This window comes from Hipposideros armiger, unplaced genomic scaffold (genome assembly GCF_001890085.2).
Source record: "Hipposideros armiger isolate ML-2016 unplaced genomic scaffold, ASM189008v1 scaffold_374, whole genome shotgun sequence".
In the NCBI taxonomy this organism is placed as follows: domain Eukaryota; kingdom Metazoa; phylum Chordata; class Mammalia; order Chiroptera; family Hipposideridae; genus Hipposideros; species Hipposideros armiger.
Window position 1 is genome coordinate 1,570,680 of NW_017731724.1, and position 21,731 is coordinate 1,592,410.

Sequence of the window (21,731 nt, forward strand, 5' to 3'; positions counted from 1 at the left end):
CGAGATGGTGCCAACCCGCCTGACCACAGATGGCACCCGCCCCTGCCCAGCCGGCACATGGGAGGACGCTCTTGAAGCCTGGCCCCCTTCCACTGCCTGTCCTCGGCAGGGCTAAGGAACAGCGGGCTAGAGTCAGAACAAGTCTGGGGAGAGTTGGGTGTGGCTCGTCTCCGTCACCAGCCTGTCAGGCAGCTCAGCTGCTCTAACAGAACACCACAGACTGGGGGGTTTAAACAACACTCATTTCTCACAGTCTGGAGGCTGAGAAGTCCAAGGTCAAGGTGCCGGCAGATTCAGTGTGGTGAGACCCCACTTCCTGATCCATAAATAACCGTCTTCTCCGTATGTCATCTGGCAGAAGGGGCGAGGGAGCTCTCTGGGGTCGCTTTATCAGGGCACTAATCCTATTGATAAGGGCTCTGTTCTCATGACCTAATCACCCAAAGACCCCCACCTCCTGATACCTTCAAACTGAAGGTTAGGATTTCAACATACAAGTTTGGGGGGACACAAACGTGCAATCCACAACACAGCTCCTGTGCTTGGCAACCCTGCCTGCGGAGAAGGCAGTCTGAAGGCAATTGCTTCCCTTCCTTTTCCTAATTGCTTTCTACTCCTGAGGAACCCTCTCTTCCCCGATAAAACTCCCTGGGTGCAGGGATATGCCAAGGCTCTGCAGTTCCTTACTCCTGCCCACGTTCCCAAAACAGGATGCTCTCCTAGGATAAGTCATGTGGGCTGTGAGGGCCAGGTCCAAGTTCATAGCCTTCCTGACTTGGTACAAGTCCCCAGACACTGCTATGGGGGCTACTCTGAGTCTGAGAGTGGGGCTCCCCAACCTGGGAACTCTCCGTCCCTCACACACGTGACACCTCCCGACCTGGCCAATGAGTGCTGTCTCCTCCAGTGCTCTCCAGACAAGGAACGTGGGCTCACAGGCCCCCGCTGTCCCACAATGGGGCTCTCTCGCCCAGTTCAGCCTCACACCCTCCTGCCTCCAATGGGCTGCTGCCTCCCACAATAACACAACACCCGAGTCAAAGCAGCTTAAAAGCAACATTGGTTTATTACTTCACTTAACAAGATATCTTGAAGTCAGGCTCCAGTCAGAGACCCAGTCTTTCCTTCTTTGTGCTCCACCAGCTCCAGCACCTTGGACTTCATCTTCACCTTCCCCCCGGTGGTTGGAAAGCAGCTGCTGAAATGTCAGGTGTCACTGCCCTATGCGGTCTGAGGACGGGCATCTCCTTCTATCATATCAGCAACCAAACCTTTCCCGCAGCTCCCAGCAGACGTCCCTCAACCTCACTGGCAGGAGCTGGAGCACGTGCCCCCCACCCCATCCCACCGATGCCCAGGGGATGGGACCAGACAACTGCAGGGCCCCTCATCCCTGAACACCTCGGTGCGTGACACCTGAAAAACCGGGGGTTCTGTTACTAAGAGAAGCAATGGCTGCTGGGTAGGAGCAAGCGGTGTCTGCACACCTCCTTTGGTGGGCCCGCTGGCGCCCCCACTCTGGGACAGGTGGCCTGAGTCAGAAGCCTACAGACCTGCTGCCTAGGCCAGGTGAGGAACGCTCGCCATGGCCCAATGACTCAGACTTATGAAGGGCTGGGCACAGTGTGGCCCCAATGGGCAACAAGACATGCTGCACACCCAGGGCGTGTGCTTCCTGTGTTTGCTGAGACCTAGGTAGACTCCCATGGCATACTGGGCAGCGACTGAGAGGTCTTTTCCTGACATGCACTCAGCCAGGCTAAGCTAGGAAATTCAGGCCGCAGTGCGAGCTTAGAAGACTCCTGGACTTGGGAACATTAATTTCTTCACAGCAGGGCTTTCATGCCATCAGCCATAGAGAAAGTCCACGGCAGGGGAGTAGTGCCCGGCCGTGTGGTTTAAATGTCAGGAATCTGGCGCTTTTTCGATTCTGTTTTGTCATGGGGTACACCACCGCCTAGCAATGGTGAACACAGTTCATGTAGAAGAGAGTCATGTTTTTATCAGTTTAGTAAAAGATGCAAACCATCTCACCTTATCAGATCTCTACAGCAGTTGGTATTTAGGTTACAAGGCTGGAAGTTCAATTCTTTTCTGTGATAAGCAGGGATTATTTGAGCCACACTTCAATATTAATTTTTCAGATATATGAAGCCTGTCTACTCACATTCAAAGATTTTCCTTAACTTGTCTTTATCTAAATCGGTCAAGTCTCTTCTCATAAATGAGAAATATTCAATAAATGGCTGCTTTCATAAAATAAATAAGTGACTAGCAGAAACAATGTGCAACCTCTGTGAATAAGCTTTCCATTAGCATCTACAGTAACAAATGCTACTTACAGACTGAAGACTACATGCGGTGAGTTTACAAATCAGTGCCCAGTCCCCAGTTCAGTGTCTCATTATCCCAACGGCAGGGAAACTGGGGAAACCAAGGCTCTGAGAAGGGAATCCCCAGCCAAGGCCTCCTGCTGAGGACCCAGGAGGGATCCGAACCCAGGTCTGGCTTACGCCAAAGCTCACAATCATTTATTTCACTATTTAACCATCACCAACCACTCCGCTGCCAGGTATCTACTCTGAATACCCTATTTTATCAAATCTGAGATCCCATCAATGGTAGTGATGATGAACAACACTGCCCATTACAGCTATTAAACACCATCAGCTGGAAGGTACATCACAATTTCCGAAATGTGAAAATGTGTATGTACACACACCTTAGATTCGATAAAATACGGTAATCTACCAGCCTTGGAACAAATTATTCCTAGTAAATATTATGAAATATAAATGCCTCTCTAAATCCTTTAGAAAATTAATTTTGTCATGAAGTTCAGAGAAGTAAGAGGTAAACCTTACATATGAATGAAGTTATAAGAAACTGCAAACATTTACTGCTGGGTTGTCAGAAAAGTCATAATGTATTTTTTTCTATTTTTTCGTTGCAAAAATGCGTCATTACTTTTCCAACAACCCAATAACATACACCGTCTTCAAAACTGTTTCCTCTCACCTGCGGCACTAAATCATATCCTGGTAAGGGGAAGTGCTGTTGTCATCTTCCCACCCACCAATGTGACCATCGCTTATTTGTATTTTCATACATCCAAATGCATAAAAAGCTGCGAGCACATTTTTTTAGAATATACCATAAAAGGAGACTTTAAATCTCCTTGCTGTTCTTAACTTCTGTTTGTTTCCTCTAAAAGTTAGGGAAATAGTAATTTCTCATTCTACACCAAACAAAACTATACTCTGCTGAACACATAGCTGTACGTCTGTGAAATCAAAGACCACCGACACTTCAGAAAAACACTCTCAGTAAATGTTACGTTTCAGCGACCGCCTAGAAATGCATCGACGCTTCTCCTGTCCTCTGAACGAGCTCACGTCATATGCCCACACGGTGTCTGTGCCCTCTCCGGTGACCTGGTCCGGGGTCCAGTGCGGGAAAGGGAACCGGCAAGCAATGACTCTCGCATCAACCTCAAGTTCAAGCTCAAGTTTCTTCTCCAGTTGCGGCATCTATGGAGAATGACGGCCATTATTACAGTGAGTGGTGAGTCAGAGGAAACAACTCCCACATGCCCTTCTGTATTTGAGTCCCTGGAAATACCTGTGCAAAAATGACTAACTGTAAAAAAGATCACCTCGGGGCATGAGTCCTTATCAAATAAGCCATTAAAACACAAAGCTATTAACAGTGATAGGAACATTTTTTAGTATCAATCATGAAATACGCCATTTTTTTGCAGATGTGTATCACAGATTTCTGGTTTTCTAACTAAAATTATGATGCGGCAAAAATTAAAATGAGAAGATTGAAATTATTTACCTACCTAAGTATTTCAATCTACTCTGTCTCAACTATTTAACACATATTTTTCCACATTTTTAACAACTCTGACATCTCACAATTGACATAGTCTTAGAATCATAATTGGTAATATTTTTTTTCTTTCTCAACAGCAAAGGTGTATCTTAAAGTCAATAGCATCTAGAGTCAATGAAATGAAATAATTAGACTGTGAAAAAATATACACATTGTACCAACTTGAAATATAATATTTCATACTTTTAAAAAAATGTATCTATAACATATTGACACTTGTCAACCTAACTTATAAAAAGTAAAATCCTCTTATCACTTTTGTGTCATTTTATTACCTGTGAAGAAAGCATTTTATTGTTTGCTAAAAGTATTGACATTGTAATTATATCAGCAAATTAACAATCATTTAAAAATTTATCTCCATGTCCTAAAAATATATTACCCCTTTCACCTCTGAGAAAATTTTTTTGCTCTCTTCTTTTGTTATTTTGAAACGTTTCAAATTTACAGAAAAGTTGCAAGATTAGAACAAGCAACTCCTATAAACCTTTATCCAAGTTCACCAATTTTTGTCATATTTGCTTCATCCGATATGCCCTCTTCCCCTCTATGAACATTTATTTTCTAATTTGAGAACAGGTTCAACACAAACATGCTCCTTTATTCCTTGATATGTCAGTGTTTTCTAAGAAAATGTTTTCTAAGAAACAGCCCCAGCAGTTACCACATTCAGGAAATTTAACATTATATTCTAACAAAATGATTCTAGTAGTAACATTCCAATTTTGTCAACGTCCCTGTAACATCCTTCATAACATTTTCCCCAAGTCCAGGATCCTATATTATATTTAGCTGTAATGTTTCCTATCCTTTAATCTGGATCAGTTCTTCCACCTCTGTCACCATGACAATAACATCCTTCAAGGATACAGAACAACTATTTTTCCAAATGGTCCCCACCTGGGTTTCTTCTGATGTTTACTCAAAATGACTCAATATGTGGGTCTTTAGCAATGACCCCTAAGTGGCGCTGTGACCATCCCAGGGCCCCACAATCAGACGCCCATGGGGTCTTCCTGCTTTGGGGTGATGGTCACCACTGGTTTAAGGTGTGCACATATCTGGATCTTCACAGTGTGGTCACTATTTTTCCTTTATAATGAATAATTTGTGAGGAACTACCTTGAGAGGATGTACACGTCCTGTTACTCATCAAACTGTCCTCCCACTAGATGAAGCATTCACTGATGATTTTGGCCCGGGTCAATTTTTACCGTAATGGTTGCAAAGTGTGGATTTGCTAATTCCATCGTTTCTCCTAGATGGAATTCTATATTCCACTGCAAGGAAGGGCTTTCCCGTCTCTCTACCTACCTGGCTAGCTATCACTGTAAGGATGAACTCCTAGGTTCTTATTTCGTTTTATCGGTGATAATACTCTACTGTTCCATTTATTCCAATGCTCAAATTGTCCCAGTTGGGACATGGGAGCCTCTTCAAGCGGGCTTCTTTCTTTTGGAAGGCAGCTATGCTCACCACTATACCACCAACGCCGTACGGGCTTCTTTCTTTTGGATGTGTCCCTGTCAAATATTATGAGCACTTCCTTACATTTGGCCTCAATAAAACATTCAAGACTTTTGTATCTTCCCTTCCTCAGCCCTGGGATCAGCCATTTCTCAGACTTTCCTGGTTCCTCTGAGTGGGAAATGACATTTTAAAAACAAGATCTGAGCAAAAACTACTCCCTTTAAAAGTCCCAAAGTAAGCCAAGACAAACAAGTCAACAGTACTTTTATGAAGATTTTATCCCTTTAAAACGTGGCTTGGAAAAACTCCTCTACGTGACCTATGGATAGAGTGAGCCAAAATTCTAATTCTTCAGTAGAATCAATACCAAGATAACAAAGAGTAAATTCCATTAAGGATAGAACATTTCCATTCTTTTAACATCCAGGAAAAGATGACTAAAAAAGAAAATGTTTTGTTCCATGGAGGGAAAGTTAAATAAGCAAACAATGAGACAATATGTGTTTTTCCAAAATATCAAGGATTTCTTATGGTAATTGTGTTCATAAAAAGGATAATTGTAAACGTATTCACATTACCATTATTCTTTTCTCTTTTAGTTTCTTTTATTTCCAATGACTGTCATATGCTAAGTCAAGATAAACCTAAAAATGAAAAGGAGCTATTTCAATCATAAGAAATTAACTGACTAAATTACACATAAATATGCAACAAATCTGGGTCTTGATATCATACACAAAGGGAAGCAGTGATATGTCATGTCTGTCTAATGGAATTCAAACTTATTCACACAATTACAGGCTTCAAAGTGACACGAACTCATCATATTCTAATTACATCTTCAAAACCTTACCCGTACGTTGAAACCAGCGCAGAGGCACAGAAGACAAAGGAGCCACGGCCGTCAGCTTCGAGCCGCCTCGTCTCTCCCGCCTCCCTGAAGCACTGGCCTCATTGGCTCCTAGGAACCCAGCCCCGGCTTTCCTTCTCCCCAGCTCCTCCTCAAGTCCTTTCCGGGGTGCCCCTCATCTGTCAGAGGCCAGGCCTTGGGCCTTGGATGGCTCTGCCCCCTCCCTGGGCACTGATGCCTAAAAGCCTGACCCCCCACTGCCCTCCCGCCTGAGCCCCTGCACCCACCACTGCCAACTGCACGACCCCACATACATCACCCACACCACATGCCACCCGAAGTCCTGATCTTCCCCGGCACTCCGCCTGCACCTTTCCCAGCTTGACCTCCAGGTGCTCAGGCGTCGCCCTTGACTCCTTTTTGGCTTACCCAGGGCAGCCTTTTTAGCCCGGTGGGTTCCTCCACGCCTCTGCTCAAAGCCGCCGTGGCTCCCTCACGTGCCAGGGACGGCTTCTCACAGGAAAGACATTTGACCATGAAGGGCCAGTAGCTGTGCACTAACAAAGCCCAGGGCTGGGAGATGGCAGTCAGAGGGAAGGACACGGCCCCACACAGTGAGTCCAGGGGCCCAGGGGACAGACGGGGGGGGGGGGGGGGGGGGGGGGGGCTGGTGCACAGAGCTGAGGACTCAGGGCCACAGGAGGGTTTGGGCCTTATCCTTGCTGCTTAAAAGCAGCAAGAAGTCACAGAAGGGTGTTAACAGGGACACAAGTGATCTGTCCTCCATTTTGAAAAGATGCTCTTGGTGCATGAGCGAGTCCTTAAACATGGGTATTTACGATTCCACTACTGGACTCACCAGGTCCAAATGGGAACCCTCATTCCTATCATGTGAGATGCACCAGTGCCGAAATGCTTAGGGAACCTCTGACTTGGATCTACGTCTGCACAGAGCTGTTAGAAATAACCAGTCTGGTATCAGAAGCAGGCTGAGGGTTTACAGCACCTGGGTTTCCTCGTGCAAAGCCCGCTGGGCGCCCTCCTGGCTCTCATGACAGGTGCGTGCTTCAGCTGCGCTGTGCAACACTTCGTGCCACAACGGCTTTGCTGAGCCGCGAGCTCACGGGAGGGAAATGCAGTTTCACCAAAGACTGAATGATGGGGCCCAGACAGGGAAAAGGACTTTGCAGGGCTGACCTGGCCCCCGGCTCCCCAGCCACGGCCTCCACGTAGGCGAAGCTTGGTGAGGGTGGAAAGTGCAGGCTCCCACACATGAAACTGGGCCCTCTGCACCCGTGATCGATCCACCTGCGTGGAAAACTGTGGGTTGGCTGAATCCCTGTCATTCCAGGGAACGTGGGTGCTTCCTGCATGTCAGCTGCTCCCCTTCTTCTTGGAAACAGTGGAATACTACAAGTTCCTTATTTAAGATTTCTCTTTGTGCAGAAGAATGGACAATAACTGCACACGTGTTGATCAAAAACTAGGGCTCTTATTCCTCCTGAGTGAACAGCTCAAAACCTGACAATCCTTCAAACATGATAAGAAGCACAAGGAGCTGGAACAAGGAGCTGGGTTCCGCGGTGACAGAGACTACGTACGAAAGGCCACTGCTGCCCCCCACTGGGACGGCGCTGCTGTGGCTTCACAGCCCGCATCTCAGCACTGCGTGGGAGTCCCATTAAATATCACCTTTCTAATTTCAGAAAGCACAGATTTCAAATTAAAGTTATTTGCCCCCAAATGCTAATTATTCTGAAGGAGTGCCCAAACATCATAAGAAGTAGCAAATAACCATCAAATACCATAGCAATTCTATGATCCCAAATAGTTTTACTTTTGAATAGCCAAGGACCATGCCTTTCTACCTCTTTTCATTTCTGTAACGACAGTGTAGACACCCAGGCTTCATCTTAATTTTATGCTTGTAGAGAATTATGAACATATAGAATCCTGTCACTTTCAAGAATACGTAACAAACACACTTCTAAATTGACTTCAAAATAATAAAAGAAAATGACATTACACTGAAGGTTCCAATGGTAAGAAAAAAATGTCAAGCACTAAAACATCTTATACAAAAATTAAGATATGAATAAGAAAACAAAACAAGAAAGTAAATTTCCCTGTTTTATAATTGAAAACTGTATCAGTTTTATAGCGGCATTTCAGCAAACATCCAGTTTCTCCAAGATTATTATGGTTGCAATTACAGACTTCGAAAAGTGAAAAGGGATTTCTTTCCACGGTCTGAAAACCAACAATTACAGGACTAGCATCCCTTCCTGGCCATCTTTCCAAAGGCTAAATTTAGGACCATTTTCAGTGCAATGTGCGGTGTTTTCACTTTTGAAAGTACATAATCAAAGTTCAGTACAAATCAGTCATCTGAGGTCAATTGAAGCTAGTCAGTGCTCATCCGCCCTGAAAATTATCTGAGTGCAAAATCGGAGGGATGATCAATTCAAAGGGAACGTTCCCATTAAGTTTCCCGAGTGATGTGAGCTGGATGGAAGTGAGCGACCGTGACAATCTCCAACGATATGACTCACTGGGAGCTCGTAAAGCAGTTTTCAGAATGGAATTTTTAGGGCTTAGGTAGATCATTGAGATTTTTTATCTGAAGCAAAAGCTTAAAAATATGGCTGAATCTTTTACGATTAAACTTCTAAGGCCCTGAAGTATTTTGTTTAAGCAATGAACCGAAATCCAGCACTGCCTCAGAATCTCTTGGCCTCCGGCATTTTGAACGTGGGGAGCAGGCCACACAGAGGTGGTCTGTTGGAGCTGGAAGGGCCCCCATGCCCTAAAACTAGCAGACAGGGGACAGGGGAGGGCATACTCACCATCTGAGGCACCCCAAAAATAACAACGTTTGAGTACTGCGAGAAAGTAACCTAAAGGGGGGGAGGGAAACAATTCACAGATTAACTTTTTAAAGCCAAACATCCAGCTTAACTTTTGTTTCAAAATGAGTAGCAATTTTCCAGTTCACCAAATAGTAAGTTTTCACACAGCGGCCTCCTTTAAGATTTCACAAAGAAACACCATGTGCACACTTGTCTTAGTTCAATCCATCAGTTTCCTCATTTCATCCCCACAGCGACCCCGCCCAGGACCTGCCCCGGGGGCCATCTGACAGAAAGGCCAATACTTGTCCAGTGACCAGCTGGCAGTCGAGCCAGTTGACCGTGGGCCATCACTACCCATGGTCCACTTTCCTACTCTACTCTACTCTGCACCCAAGTAGCTTTGCAAGAACTCAAGGGATCTCAAAACTACCTGGTTTTTTATGTCAAACCATCCTTAAAATTCTAGCCCCCTCCTCTTCTCTAAAATAAGTTTTAAAGCAATAAAATGGTCTCTGGTTGAAAAACTGGGGGGAAAAGTGCTTTGCCAGTCAAAATTCTTATTGCCCAATAAAAGTCTTATTTACTCTACAGAGAGATCGTTTGTGTATGTATGGCATAAAAAAATGCAGGCAAAACTCAAGTGAATTTTTATAAGCTACTGATGACAACATTACAGTGGGAAATTCTTATTTAAGAGAAAGCACTTTACAGAGCATTCCTAAAGCAAAATTACGGGGCATTTTTTTTAAGAGTACAAATAAACTTGGAAGTATTTTGTATTTTAGGAAGACCAGGAGGAACTGTGACAGCATGGTTGGTGGATTCTTTCTGTCTCTGCCTCTCTCTAAACACACACACACACACACACACACACACACACACATACACGTGTCTACAGTTTACCAAGAATGACATTAACAATGCCTAGATTACAATATATAAGATTCCCAAATGGGATTTTTTTTAAATCTCATCATTTTGTAATAAATAGAAATGAGGACTTTAAGTGAGCAAATAAATTATTGGAACTCACATGACCTATCATGTCGTAAACCTTAAGCTTCTACTCTAGTGTTGAGTTGATGTGCAAATCTATCAACTTAAAAGATGTTCACATTTCATTATGCTGAAATATACACTTGTTATTTTAATTATTTTTCTTTTTATACATTTTTCAGTTTCAATCAGACTAATTATGAATCATAAAGTTTTGGCCGGAGTTTCCAAGGACCACTCGCTGCCTTACATACCTTCCACAAATCTGAAATATAAAATTTGGCCAAGTCCTGCACCCCTTCTCGCCAAGCACGGTATCTAGAGTACCAAACCAGCCATGGGTTTAACTCATAACCAACAGCTGTGAATCCTTCCTTTGCAGCTGCTATCACCTGTGGAAAGAGGCCAGCATTTACTCAAGGTAAGAAAAACATCAACTTCTATGGTCAAATGATATAAATATTTCCTATTTATGATTTATAATCATAAAACATCCAATCAAAAGGCAACTCCTTTGTTCAAGACACCACTTGAACATAAATGTCTGAAGTTCCGTAGCTTTGTGGACAATGCTGGACAATTTAAGCTCAGTTTTCATGTTTTTGTCAAAGATTTCACGTCGCGCATCAGTATGGGTAATCCGGTTTGCTTTGGACGACTGCGTACTTAATTCTGGACTGGCCAAACCCTGGGTAGGTCTGACAAAAAGTTGCTGAAAATCCATGGTGTCTCTCCATCAGGGCAGCACAGCAGCAGGCTCCATGCACGAGCCTGGGAGGACGGACTGTGGGCTAGTTTGTAGCAGGCAATAAAAATAACGTGTCAGCAAAGAACCTGCAATTAATTACATATCTCCTTAGTATTTAAGACTGTTCACTCAAAACTGAAAGCAGGTAAAATGGAACAAGTCAGAATTAAGTCAACTGCAGAATGCCACCTCCTAAGGTGAGAGGGAGGGTGGGCTGGTGCTGGGGTCTCTCTGCTCACTTGGTCCTGCCACCACTCTTCCAAGGAGCACCCCTGAAGGAGCTGTCACACCCAAGGCAATTTCCCGAGTAACTATAGTGTCGCCTCTTTTAAAAAGGACCCTTTTCTGAGAAACCGCAAAGATACCGTTCGGATATGTAAAGCATCCAAACCTGGACTTTAAGATTTCCTCCTGATTCATATACTCAGCTCCTGAGTTCTTATAAATACAAGGCACTTCGTAAAACCTCTTCTGATTATTCCACGTCACCAAGATTGAAGCACAAAGCCCAGGTCTGCAGGCACCGGTGGCCTGTGGCCTGCTGCTCTCACATTAAATGTTTCCCAAACACCAGCCTTGCCTACAGCTCTCCTCACTTTTCGGCTCATCGCTGGCTGGAGGGCTAAGGATGGTGTCACCTTGCCCATGGAGGAACATGCTCTGGGTCACCCGTTTGCCAGTCAGTGACCTTGACTCTTTACTTACAGGAGCCCAGCTGGGGTCAGAGTGCTTTGAGGTCACTAAAAGTCTGACCTTTGGATAAGTGGGGGATAATGCACCAACTCTCCCCTATTTTAACTCTATATTACCCCATGGGAATTATACACGTGTAAATATAGACAAATGTTAAAAAAGATGATTAACAGGTTTCTTCTAGATACGCCACCTCTATTGGCCCAACTTTCTTAACGGGCAGTGTCAAAATTACCAATTAATTGTTCCTTTTACCTGGCATATCTGCAGAGCACTTTTTCCTTTAAGAGATAATTAAATCTGAGAAAAATACATGCCAAACTCATGCTAGAGAGTTTGATAGTTCAGCCAAACACACACAAAACTAAACAACTACTTTATTAACATCAGATTTAGGGAGAAATCTTTGCATAAGCCTCCTAAGAAACATGAAACAGAATTTTAACAGTTCTGGCTCCAAACCTTAAAATGTCTTAGCAAAACTCACAATCCGTCCATCGCCACTACCAATGTCCACCAGCGGCCCTCTTCTGCTTCGCAGCATTTTCACAACATTTTCGATCTGCTTCGTGGTTGCAGGTACAAAAGGCAAACAAATTTTTCGGAGGGCGGGTGTTATAAATGGTGTGGCCACTGCATACACGGCCACCAGTGTCCCACCAACAACCCCAGTAATTAAGAATCCCCAACTGCTCTTCTTCAAACCGTTGGCTTCAAGACTTGTAGGTAGAACATATCCTGACTGACTTTCTTCTTTAAGTGTTCCCGGCGCTGTGCCTAGATTAAGAGCAAGCAGAAAATATATTGGGTCGTCGGAAAAGTCAGGACGCATTATTGCAACGAAAAACAGAAAAAATACGTCATGACTTTTCCGACAACCCAATGCATGCAACATCAAATCTGAAATCAAGGTAGCATTTTCTTCTACTATTCTTATTGAAAAACAAACTCATGCTTTTTAAAGGATAATTTAGCTGAATACAATTTAAATTACAAATCTAGGACTCCACAATGAGTCCTAAATTCCATGAACTAAATTAAAGCATTTTAGAGAAAATTATTTGACACTAAATAGCATTAGTTGAATAGTATTGTTTTAGTGGAAAACTAAAATGTTTTCTTTCCAACATTCTTTTTTGTTGTCTCCAGAAGTGAACCTTAGCAAACAATGTATTCATAACTATTTGGTACTTTATGAATTCAATATCCACTAGTACAAATGTTAACCATAAACGCCATATTTTTATGGTTCAGAACAAAGTCTCATAAACAAATAAGCATGAAAATGTCTAATTACTACCTTATTTCGAATAGGAGGAAAGGATTTTATGTCAAAATTAGGCATCTCTAATCATCGCACAAACAAAATTTTAAAGTAATGGAGGAGACAAAACTCATGTTTTATTAAAAATCTTAAATAAGTATGGTAATAAAGAGATTTTTAAAGCAGGTCCAGAAAGAACAAAAAACGATCATCTCAATGTTATCACAAGCACACGATAAAACAAAAGAATTTCAGCCACTGATTACAGCAGTGAACAATACCTTAAATATTCTCCTCTTGAGTTTTGTCCTTTAAACACATTCTTAATAAGATCTCGAGTCTTTTAGATTGAAGTTGATTTGAAATTAATTTAGAAATTGATTAATGACCAACACAATACTGCAGGCAGGAGCACGAGCCTGCGGAAGTTAGGACCCAGGCCGCGTACCTTGCTAAGGGCGTGACCCCCACCTCTGAACCTCGTTTTCCTCATCTGCAAAGTGGGGGGTCACAAGGTCTTGTGAGGATGAAATGAGTGGATGCAGCTAAAGCACTCAGAGCGGTGCCTGGCTGTGGGAACCCACAGGGAACAAGGCCATCCTGTCCTGAAGCAGCTCCCTGTCTAGCTCAGGAGCTACGACCGAAAACACAGGAACCCAGGGCAACAGGAGGGAGGACAAGATTCTTGTCACCCGAAGTCATCAGTGTTCATAGTTTCAGTAATTAGTAAGTCACCGAAGAGACCCAATGGATTAGTTTCCCATTGCTGCTGTAAGAAATGACCAGCCTAGTGGCTAAAACACAGGTTTACCATCGGACAGCTCTGGAGGTCAACTGTTGGACATGGGCTGGAGCACCTCTCCTTCCGGAGGCCCTAGGGAACGACAGGTTTGCTCACCTTTCCCGGCTCCTAGGGGCTGCCCGTGTTCCCTTTCCTGTGGACCCTTGTGATTGCACTGGGCCCACCCAGACAAGCCAGGGTAATCTCCCCATCACAAAGTCCTTAACTTCATCCCATCTGCAAAGCCCCTCATGTAACATAGTCTCAGGTTCTGGGAATTAGGACGTGGACCTATTTGGGGGTGGTCATCATTCTACCTACCATAGCCATGAAATGGGGTGACCTGTTACAATTCTGTAAGGCACAGATGTGAACGCAGGATACACCCAAAGCTAGCCCATACCAGAGAGCCCATTCTCCAGGGCAGCTGGCCAACCACCGACACCTCCCATTCAATATGGCTTTTTTCTTTTGATGCCTGAGGTCCCCTAAGCTGAAGTTTAAAACTGGTTCATAGTGGAAACCAACTCAGAAACAAAAACAACAGGTCTACTGCTGGCACTGGTGCTAGAGGTAAAATTAAAGTTTAGGAAGGTGATGGTATTCGATAGAAAGCAAGAATCTGAAATACATTTTGTTATACTTTTCAGCATTGTATGAAAACCGTATAAGCTATAGCAGCAGTCATGTATTTGATTAGTTTTTAAAAAGTCACAGCACATGTCATGGCTTGTATAAAATTATCCTGTGGGCATTCCAACTGTGCAGCACAGCGGTTAAGAAGATTTGAGTCCCACAGTTCTGGAATCTCAGAACCGTAAGTTGTCGCATCCTCATGGGCTTATTGGGAGTTAGATAAATAATACATATAAAGCCCTTAGCACAGGCTTGAAAGAGACGTGAGTTGGCTGCTAGTATTCTCAATAATATGGGGGACAGGGAGAACCAATAATTTTTAACAGCTTTCTTGAGATGTAATTCACATATCATATAATTTTCCCCTTTAATGGTGTACAATTCAAAGGTTTTTAGTATATTCATACATATGTGTAACAATCACCTCAAGAAGAAACCCTTATCCTTTAGTTACCAGCCTCCTAACCGCCCCTCACTCCCTAGCTCTAAGCAAGCACTCATCTAGTTTCTGTCTCCAGAGGGTCCCTAGTCTGGACTTCCATAAGAGTGAAACCATATGAAAGTGGTCAGTGTGTGGTCTTGCGTGACTGGCCTCTTTCACACAGCATGTTTTTAACATTCAACCATGTTGTGCCGTGCATCAGCATTTTATTCCTTTTTATGGCCAAATAATATTCCATTGTATGGATAGACCACATTTTGTTTATCCATTTGTCCATTAATGGGCAGTTTCTCTCGTCAGCATAAGCCGGTAGACAGCTGATGACACAAACACGGGTCAGACAACCCAAATTCTATTTCACCTGTGTAGACCTGTACCCTTCAATTCAACCAGCAAGATATAATAGTAAGCGCCTGTCTTCGGGGCCTCCCCTCTCACCTGCGTGTGGTAGGGTCCACTTGAGACGGATACAAAGCAAGTGGTGAGAAATGCTACAACGTGTACAAAACGCTGTGGGAATACAGGGGTAGGTGGAGGGAAGGTGAGCCCAACAATGGAGCCAGGAAGGTGTTGACAGACAGACGGAATATGAGCTGTGAGTGAGGTGCTGGCAAGAGAAGGAAGCCTTGGAACTAAGGCACAGGAGGCGGGGGAGCCATCTGCCGAGCAGAGAGGGAGACAGACCAGGAAGGGAGGCGGAGGCCGTGATGCCAGGCTAAACATGGATTTTACTCTCGTGCGCTGGGACGAAGCTGTTTTGAGCAAAATCACTACAATGTTTGTGTTTTTAAGAAAAGCAGCACCAGCTGCAGTGTGTCCCTTGATGCCATCACTGAATTTTCTGTCACAAAGCTTTATACCTGCAAGTCTTTCAACTTCACAAAAATTGGTATGAGCTTCTGAAGTTACTATGTAAATCCAACATAACTATATTGCTACCTCCCTTCAATAAAAAAGTATTGATTTTTATCAGCGAAAACCAGTCCCTGAAGATTCAAAACTAAATTCAAGACTGCTTCTACACATTTCTAATCCTTTTATCCTTTTACTGGAACATGTTCAGACTCACTCAGTTGCAGGCACTTACTCTGGGCTCCGTTGGTGGGATGGTGACTCGGGGGGGTGTCAGAGGCAATATGAGGGACAAACTGAGATGTGTGGCCTCAAAGTGTGGCCTAGAAGACAGTCACCATTTTCCCTGTGTGGGGACCTCCTCCTGTGTAGCTGGCAGGTGGACACCATCTTTCCTGGAAGCCCTCACCTTCCAGCCAAATCTGAATCTGATTGGCCTGGTGAGATCCACTGCCCCACCCTGCTGACTCACTAGGACCCCACTCCACCCAACTTCCCCAAAGCTGGGGGCACTTTCTCTGCCAGCAGCCAGCCCCACCCACATTGCACTCTTTCTTGGAAAATTATTGGGAGTCCACGGGCCCTTAGGCAGGCGGGGACTGGCCTCAGTGTGCTCTGAGACTTGCTGAGTAGCTCCAGGCTCAGCACTGGCAACAAACCAGAGTCTACATTAACCTGGTGACCACAACTCTTCCTACTCCAGTGACTCCCTGAGACCCTGCCTCACCCAACTTGCATGAGGCTTTATCAGTGGATAAACCTTAAGGGAGCTGGCAGGTGGCAGCAGGCCTTGGGGTGTGCTGGCTTTGTGCGGAGCTACCCCAGGCCCAGTACTGGTGGCAGACATCCTCGGTTCACAGTGTGGCCTCTCACATGCACCTCCAGGTTTAGCACAGGCAGCGAACAACCACGGATTGCTTTGTAGCTCCTACCACATAGTCCCCGGCAGGTCACAGGCAGTGGGTGACCTGGGCCTGCTCCAGAGCCCCTCCCAAGAGGTGCCAGAACCAACATACTTGGAGGTTGGCTTCAGACCACAGCACAGCACTGCCCAATTAGCCCCACAAGTGGCACACCCAAAGGGCAGCTCAACAGGCACAGAGCCTGCTGGGGTGAATCCCACCTAGTGGGGTAAGTTCCCCACACAGCAGCCTGTTAGCTGTGGACATGGCCAAACCCCACAGCCAACCAGCCTGAGAGTGAATCCCACCCACTGATGTGCCAATAACAATCAAGGCTATAACCGGAGGGCACACACAACCCACACAAGGGACACTGCTGGAACACCCAGCACAAGTGACCAGGGAGACTGTGCCAGGGCCCCATGGGGCACCTACTACAGAAGGCCACACGGCCAAGACTGGGAGACATAGCAGATCTACCAACTACATAGAAACAAACAGAGAGAAGCAGCCAAAATGAGGAAACAAAGAAATACAACCCAAATAAAACAGAAGAAAACTCCAGGAAAAGAACTAAACGAAATGGAGGCAAGCAGCCTACCAGATACAGAGTTCAAAACACTGGTTGTAAGAATGCTTAAGGAACTTAGTGAAAATTCAACAAAGAGATAGCAAGCATAAAAGAGGATATAGAAACCATAAAAAAGAACCAGTCAGAAATGAAGACTACAATAACTAAAATGAAGAATGTACTAGAAGGAATCCCCAGCAAATTAGATGAAGCAGGGATAAAATCAGTGATTTGGCAGACAAGGTAGCAGTCAAAACAGCAAAAAGAAAAAAGAATCCAAGAAAAATGAGGATAGTTTAAGAGGCCTCTGGGACAACATCAAGCTTAACAACATTTGCATCATAGGGGGACCAGAAGGAGAAAAGAGAAGGCAAGGGATTGAGAACCTATCTGAAGAAATAATGACTGAAAACTTTCCTAACCTGGTGAAGGAAACAGACATACAAGCCCAGGAAGCACAGAGAGTCTCAAACAAGATGAACCCAAACAGGCCAACACCAAGACACATTATAATTCAAATGGCAAAGGTTAAAGACAAAGAGAGAATCCTAAAAGCAGCAAGAGAAAGGCAACTAGTAACTTATAAGGGAGCTCCCATAAGATTGTCAGTTGATTTCTCAACAGAAGCTTTGCAGACCAGAAGGGATTGGCACAAAATATTCAACGTGATGAAAAGCAAGGACCTACAACTAAGAGTTCTCTACCCAGCAAGGCTATATTTAAAATCAAAGGACAGATAATGAGCTTCCCAGACAAGAAAAAGCTACCAAACATCACCACCAAACAAGTATTACAAGAAATGTTAGAGGGGCTTCTTGAAAATGGAAAAAAATTCACACAAAAAAAAATTGTGAATAAAATGGCAATAACTACATATCTATCAACAATTACTTTCAATGTAAATGTATTAAATATAAATATTCCAATCAAAAGACAGGAGGAATGAATGGATAACAAAACCTTTATATATGCTGCCTGAAGAGACTCAGTTCAGATCAAAAGACACACACAGATGAAAAGTAAAGGGATGGAAAAAGGTATTTCATGAAAATGAAAAAAGAAAAATCTGGAGTAGCAATGCTTATACCAGACAAAATAGACTTTAAAACAAAGGTTATAACAGACAGAGAGGAACCCAATAATCCCACTTCTGGGTATTTACCTGAAGAAACCCAAAACGCTACTTCAAGGGGACATGTGCATCCATATGTTCACTGCAGCATTGTTTACAATGGCCAAGATGTGGAGGCAGCCTGGGTGTCTGTCGATGGATGAATGGATAAAGAGGAGGTGGTACATATATACAATATGTATATATTGTATATATACATATTGTGGAATATAAGGGAATGTGTTCCTGCTGGAGGGTATTGTGCTGAATGGAGTGTCAGACAGAGAAAGACACATGCAATGTGATTTCACTTATATGTGGAATGTAAAGAACAAAATGAACAAACAAAACAGAGACAAACTCATAGATACAGAGAATATTTTGGTTGCCAGATGGGAGTGGGGTTGAGGGTGGGTGAAAAAGAACAAATTAAAAAGTACAAATTGGTTGTTACAAAGTAGTTATGGGGATATACAGTATAGCATAACAGACACAGTAATTATAGTAATAACTATTTATGGTGTCAGATGGGTGCTAGATTTGTTGGGGTGATAGATGGGGAGTTGGGGGACTGGGTGAAAAAGGGGATGGGATTAAGAAGTATAAATTAGTAGTTAAAAAATAGTCATGGGGATGTAAAGCATAGGAAATATAGTCAATAATATGGTAAAAACTACATACAGTGCCAGGTGGGTCCTTGACTCATCAGGGGGATCACTTCTTAAATTATATAAATGTCTAACCACTATGCTGTACACCCGAAATTAATATAAAATAACACTGAATGTCAACTGCAATTAAAAATTAAAAGGGGAGGAGGTGAAGGGGAATAAGAGGTTTAAATTTCCAGGTATAACACAAATAAATCAAGGGGATGTAATATAGAGCATAAAAAATATAGTCAATTATATCGTGATAGCATCGTACGGTGTCAGATGGCTACTGGACTTATCACAGGGATCACTTCTTTAGGTATAAAATGTTGAACTATGTGCACACCTGAAACTAATACAATACTGTATGTTAGCTATATTTTTAATAAGAATCCTTAAAAAAAAAAGGACCCAAAGAGGCGAATTTCTGTTGTCTCCATGCTTGCTTAGCTACTGACTTCTGATATGGTTGAAAATCTCAATTTTCAGGGACAGATTTGGGCTAGCTAAAGCTAGAGGCAATGACTGAGGTGTACAAAAAAGTACACAGGGTTCTCATCCAAGTTTAAGCCAAAGGAAAAAGGCCAAGAAGAAAGAACAGGCCTGTTTGGAATTATAACCTGCCACATTTGTTTAAAGTGGGATTTACATTAAAAAAAAAAAAAGTTCGGGCCGGCTGAGTGGTGCGATGGTTGAGAACTGGTTTGGGGCGCCGGAGGGCCCCGGTTCGGATCCCACATGTGAGGGCCGGTGACACTGCCCTCCGCGGCTGGGTTGCTGGACGGCACCTCAACCTGGAGCTGGGGTCGTCTGCAACGGCAGCGTGGGCTGCAGCCCCTGTGGCAGTGGGTTGCCATGGGCTACTGTATGTAGCCAGCAGCCGCTGTGGGCGGCCGTCCAGAGGCCGGCGACTGAGCTGCCTCGCCAGGGAGGAGCGCAGTGGTGGTGCCAACTTGGGCCAGTGGGGCCACGTCCTCCACGGCTAGACTGAGGAGCAGGGCGACAGCAACATGTCTGCTTCCCTTCCCCCAATTTCCCAGCACTGTTCCCATCCCCCCAATTCCCCAATAAAGATCTTTAAAAAAAAAAAAAAAGTTCAATGCCACATGTGAGTTTCATTACAGGCCAAATAGAAGGCAATGAGGTACCCTGGAGACAATAAGAAAACATAATAATAAATCCCAAGAATACGGGACCATAGTAACAGAAGGAAACCAGACTCTGGGTGGTTAGCACACACAGAGTATATACAGAGGGTGCCAAAAAAATGTATACGCATTTTAAGAAAGAAAAAAACTGTATTAAAATTGTAATACTCTATATATACCGATAACAAAAGATGAATTTGTTTGACCTCTATAATTACAAGAGGTGCTCAAAGTGGTTACCACGAACGTAATTTTAATCCAGTTTTCTCCTTTCATAAAATGTGTATTCATTTTTTTGGCACCCTCTGTAGATGTCATATCATGTTGTACACCTGTAATTTGTTATTAACCAGTGTTACCCCTAATAAGTTTAATAAAAATAATTTTTAAACAAAAACAAAGTGGGATTTATACTTAAATGTCATAATATTTAAGGGCTATTGTGTACTTGCATTCACATACCACTAGAAAAACTACAGCATATATTTTATGTCCCTTTAACATATTTTTTGGCCCCTTAAGAAGCCTTTCTTGGAATGGTCTTTCTTGTGTCCTTTTGATATACAGTACCTATCAATACTAGGAAAAATGACAGGAAATAAAAATAAACTGCTTGGGGAACATCATTAGATATTTCCTATGCTTTGCAACAATCTAACAAGCCAAAGAGGTTGCAGAATTCACCATTTTGAATGAGGAAATACTGAATTGGCCAAGTCAAAGTGAATTGAGACCTGATTCCAAAATCTAAAATGTCCCTGGATCATCACTCTAAATTTAAGGGAAGTGGGCCAAGCATCAGAAGCTAGATGATCACGGAGCAACCAGAGACAGAGCCACTTCTTGACTTTCAGGCCAGGGTTAAATGTTACAACGCATTAGTCAATTTGAATATTTAAGCAGCAAAACAAAGAGTAGGAATACAACAAGGGGTAAGTCTGTGTTCTTTGGCAGCTGGGGTGCAGGGAGGCTGGAAACCGGTAACAAATAGCCTATAAAATACTAGGTTGTGATCAGTGCTCCGGAGGAAAAGCAGTGTAAGGGACTTCGAGGACGGGGCACCACTTAGTTAGGGTTGCCAGGCAGCACAACACAGGGCTTCCGGGTGGACCCTTAGCGCAAGCTGTATAACGTTGGGCAAGATATTGGACCATTTATGCAAAATGGGCATTTCTTTATCAGGCACTGTTCTCTCTGAATCCGCACAGCTGCTGTGTAAGGTAGATACTTTATTGTCATTTTTGCAGACAAGGAAACTGAGACACAAAGAAGTTAAGTCACTGCCCCAAAGACACAGCTAGTAAATGGCAGCGCTATGATTCCCACCAAGGCAGTGTGACTCCCAGTGCCTATACTACATAAGACTGTGCCGGGGATTACGTGAATTATTCGCCCTAAAGCGCTCACAACAGTTCTGGGCAGCTAGACCCCAGTACCAGCAAGCGCACCCGCGACCTGACGACGGGGCACCCGGGCAGGGCCCGAAGGCGGAGGGGCGCGGTGGCCACGAGCACGGTACACCCGACGGATCCCGCCCACCGCCGACACGACCCGCGCCCAGGCCTGCGCCCCAGGAGCCCGCCATGCCCAACCGGCCTCACCTCCTCCTCCCTCCATCGCGAGATTTCCGGCAAGGGGGAGACCCGGAAGTGGGTTCTACCATCGTCTCGGAGTCGGTGTAGGAAGGAGGGAGAAAGTCAAGTAAATGAGTGCCTCGTTGGGACTCACTCTTCAGAAACTCTCAATTGTGTAACTTCAATAAGTGACTAAATTCGGTCTGCTCTTGACTTGTGAGTGCTAAAGCTCCCGTGTCTTCGCACTTCCCCCCCACAGCTTCTCGTATGATAGAAGTTTCCGACGGCCGC

The 21,731-nt window shown here is 44.0% G+C and overlaps 1 protein-coding gene across 2 annotated transcripts; it reads right to left on the reverse strand.

Moving 5' to 3' along the window:
* Nucleotides 1–1,071: 1,071 nt before the first annotated feature.
* ATPSCKMT (ATP synthase c subunit lysine N-methyltransferase) lies at nucleotides 1,072–21,691 on the reverse strand. 2 transcript variants are annotated; one of them, XM_019662402.1, is made up of 5 exons: nucleotides 21,468–21,679; nucleotides 11,994–12,283; nucleotides 10,320–10,457; nucleotides 9,064–9,114; nucleotides 1,072–3,530 (listed from the first exon to the last, which is right to left on the reverse strand). In XM_019662402.1, exons 1-5 carry the CDS (start codon nucleotides 21,481–21,483, stop codon nucleotides 3,324–3,326), a joined length of 702 nt encoding a protein of 233 aa, XP_019517947.1. In that variant the 5' UTR covers nucleotides 21,484–21,679; the 3' UTR covers nucleotides 1,072–3,323. The 2 variants fall into 2 exon arrangements, with proteins under 2 accessions (XP_019517947.1, XP_019517948.1); XM_019662403.1 differs by lacking the exon at nucleotides 10,320–10,457 and having other exon boundaries at nucleotides 21,468–21,691.
* Nucleotides 21,692–21,731: the final 40 nt, after the last annotated feature.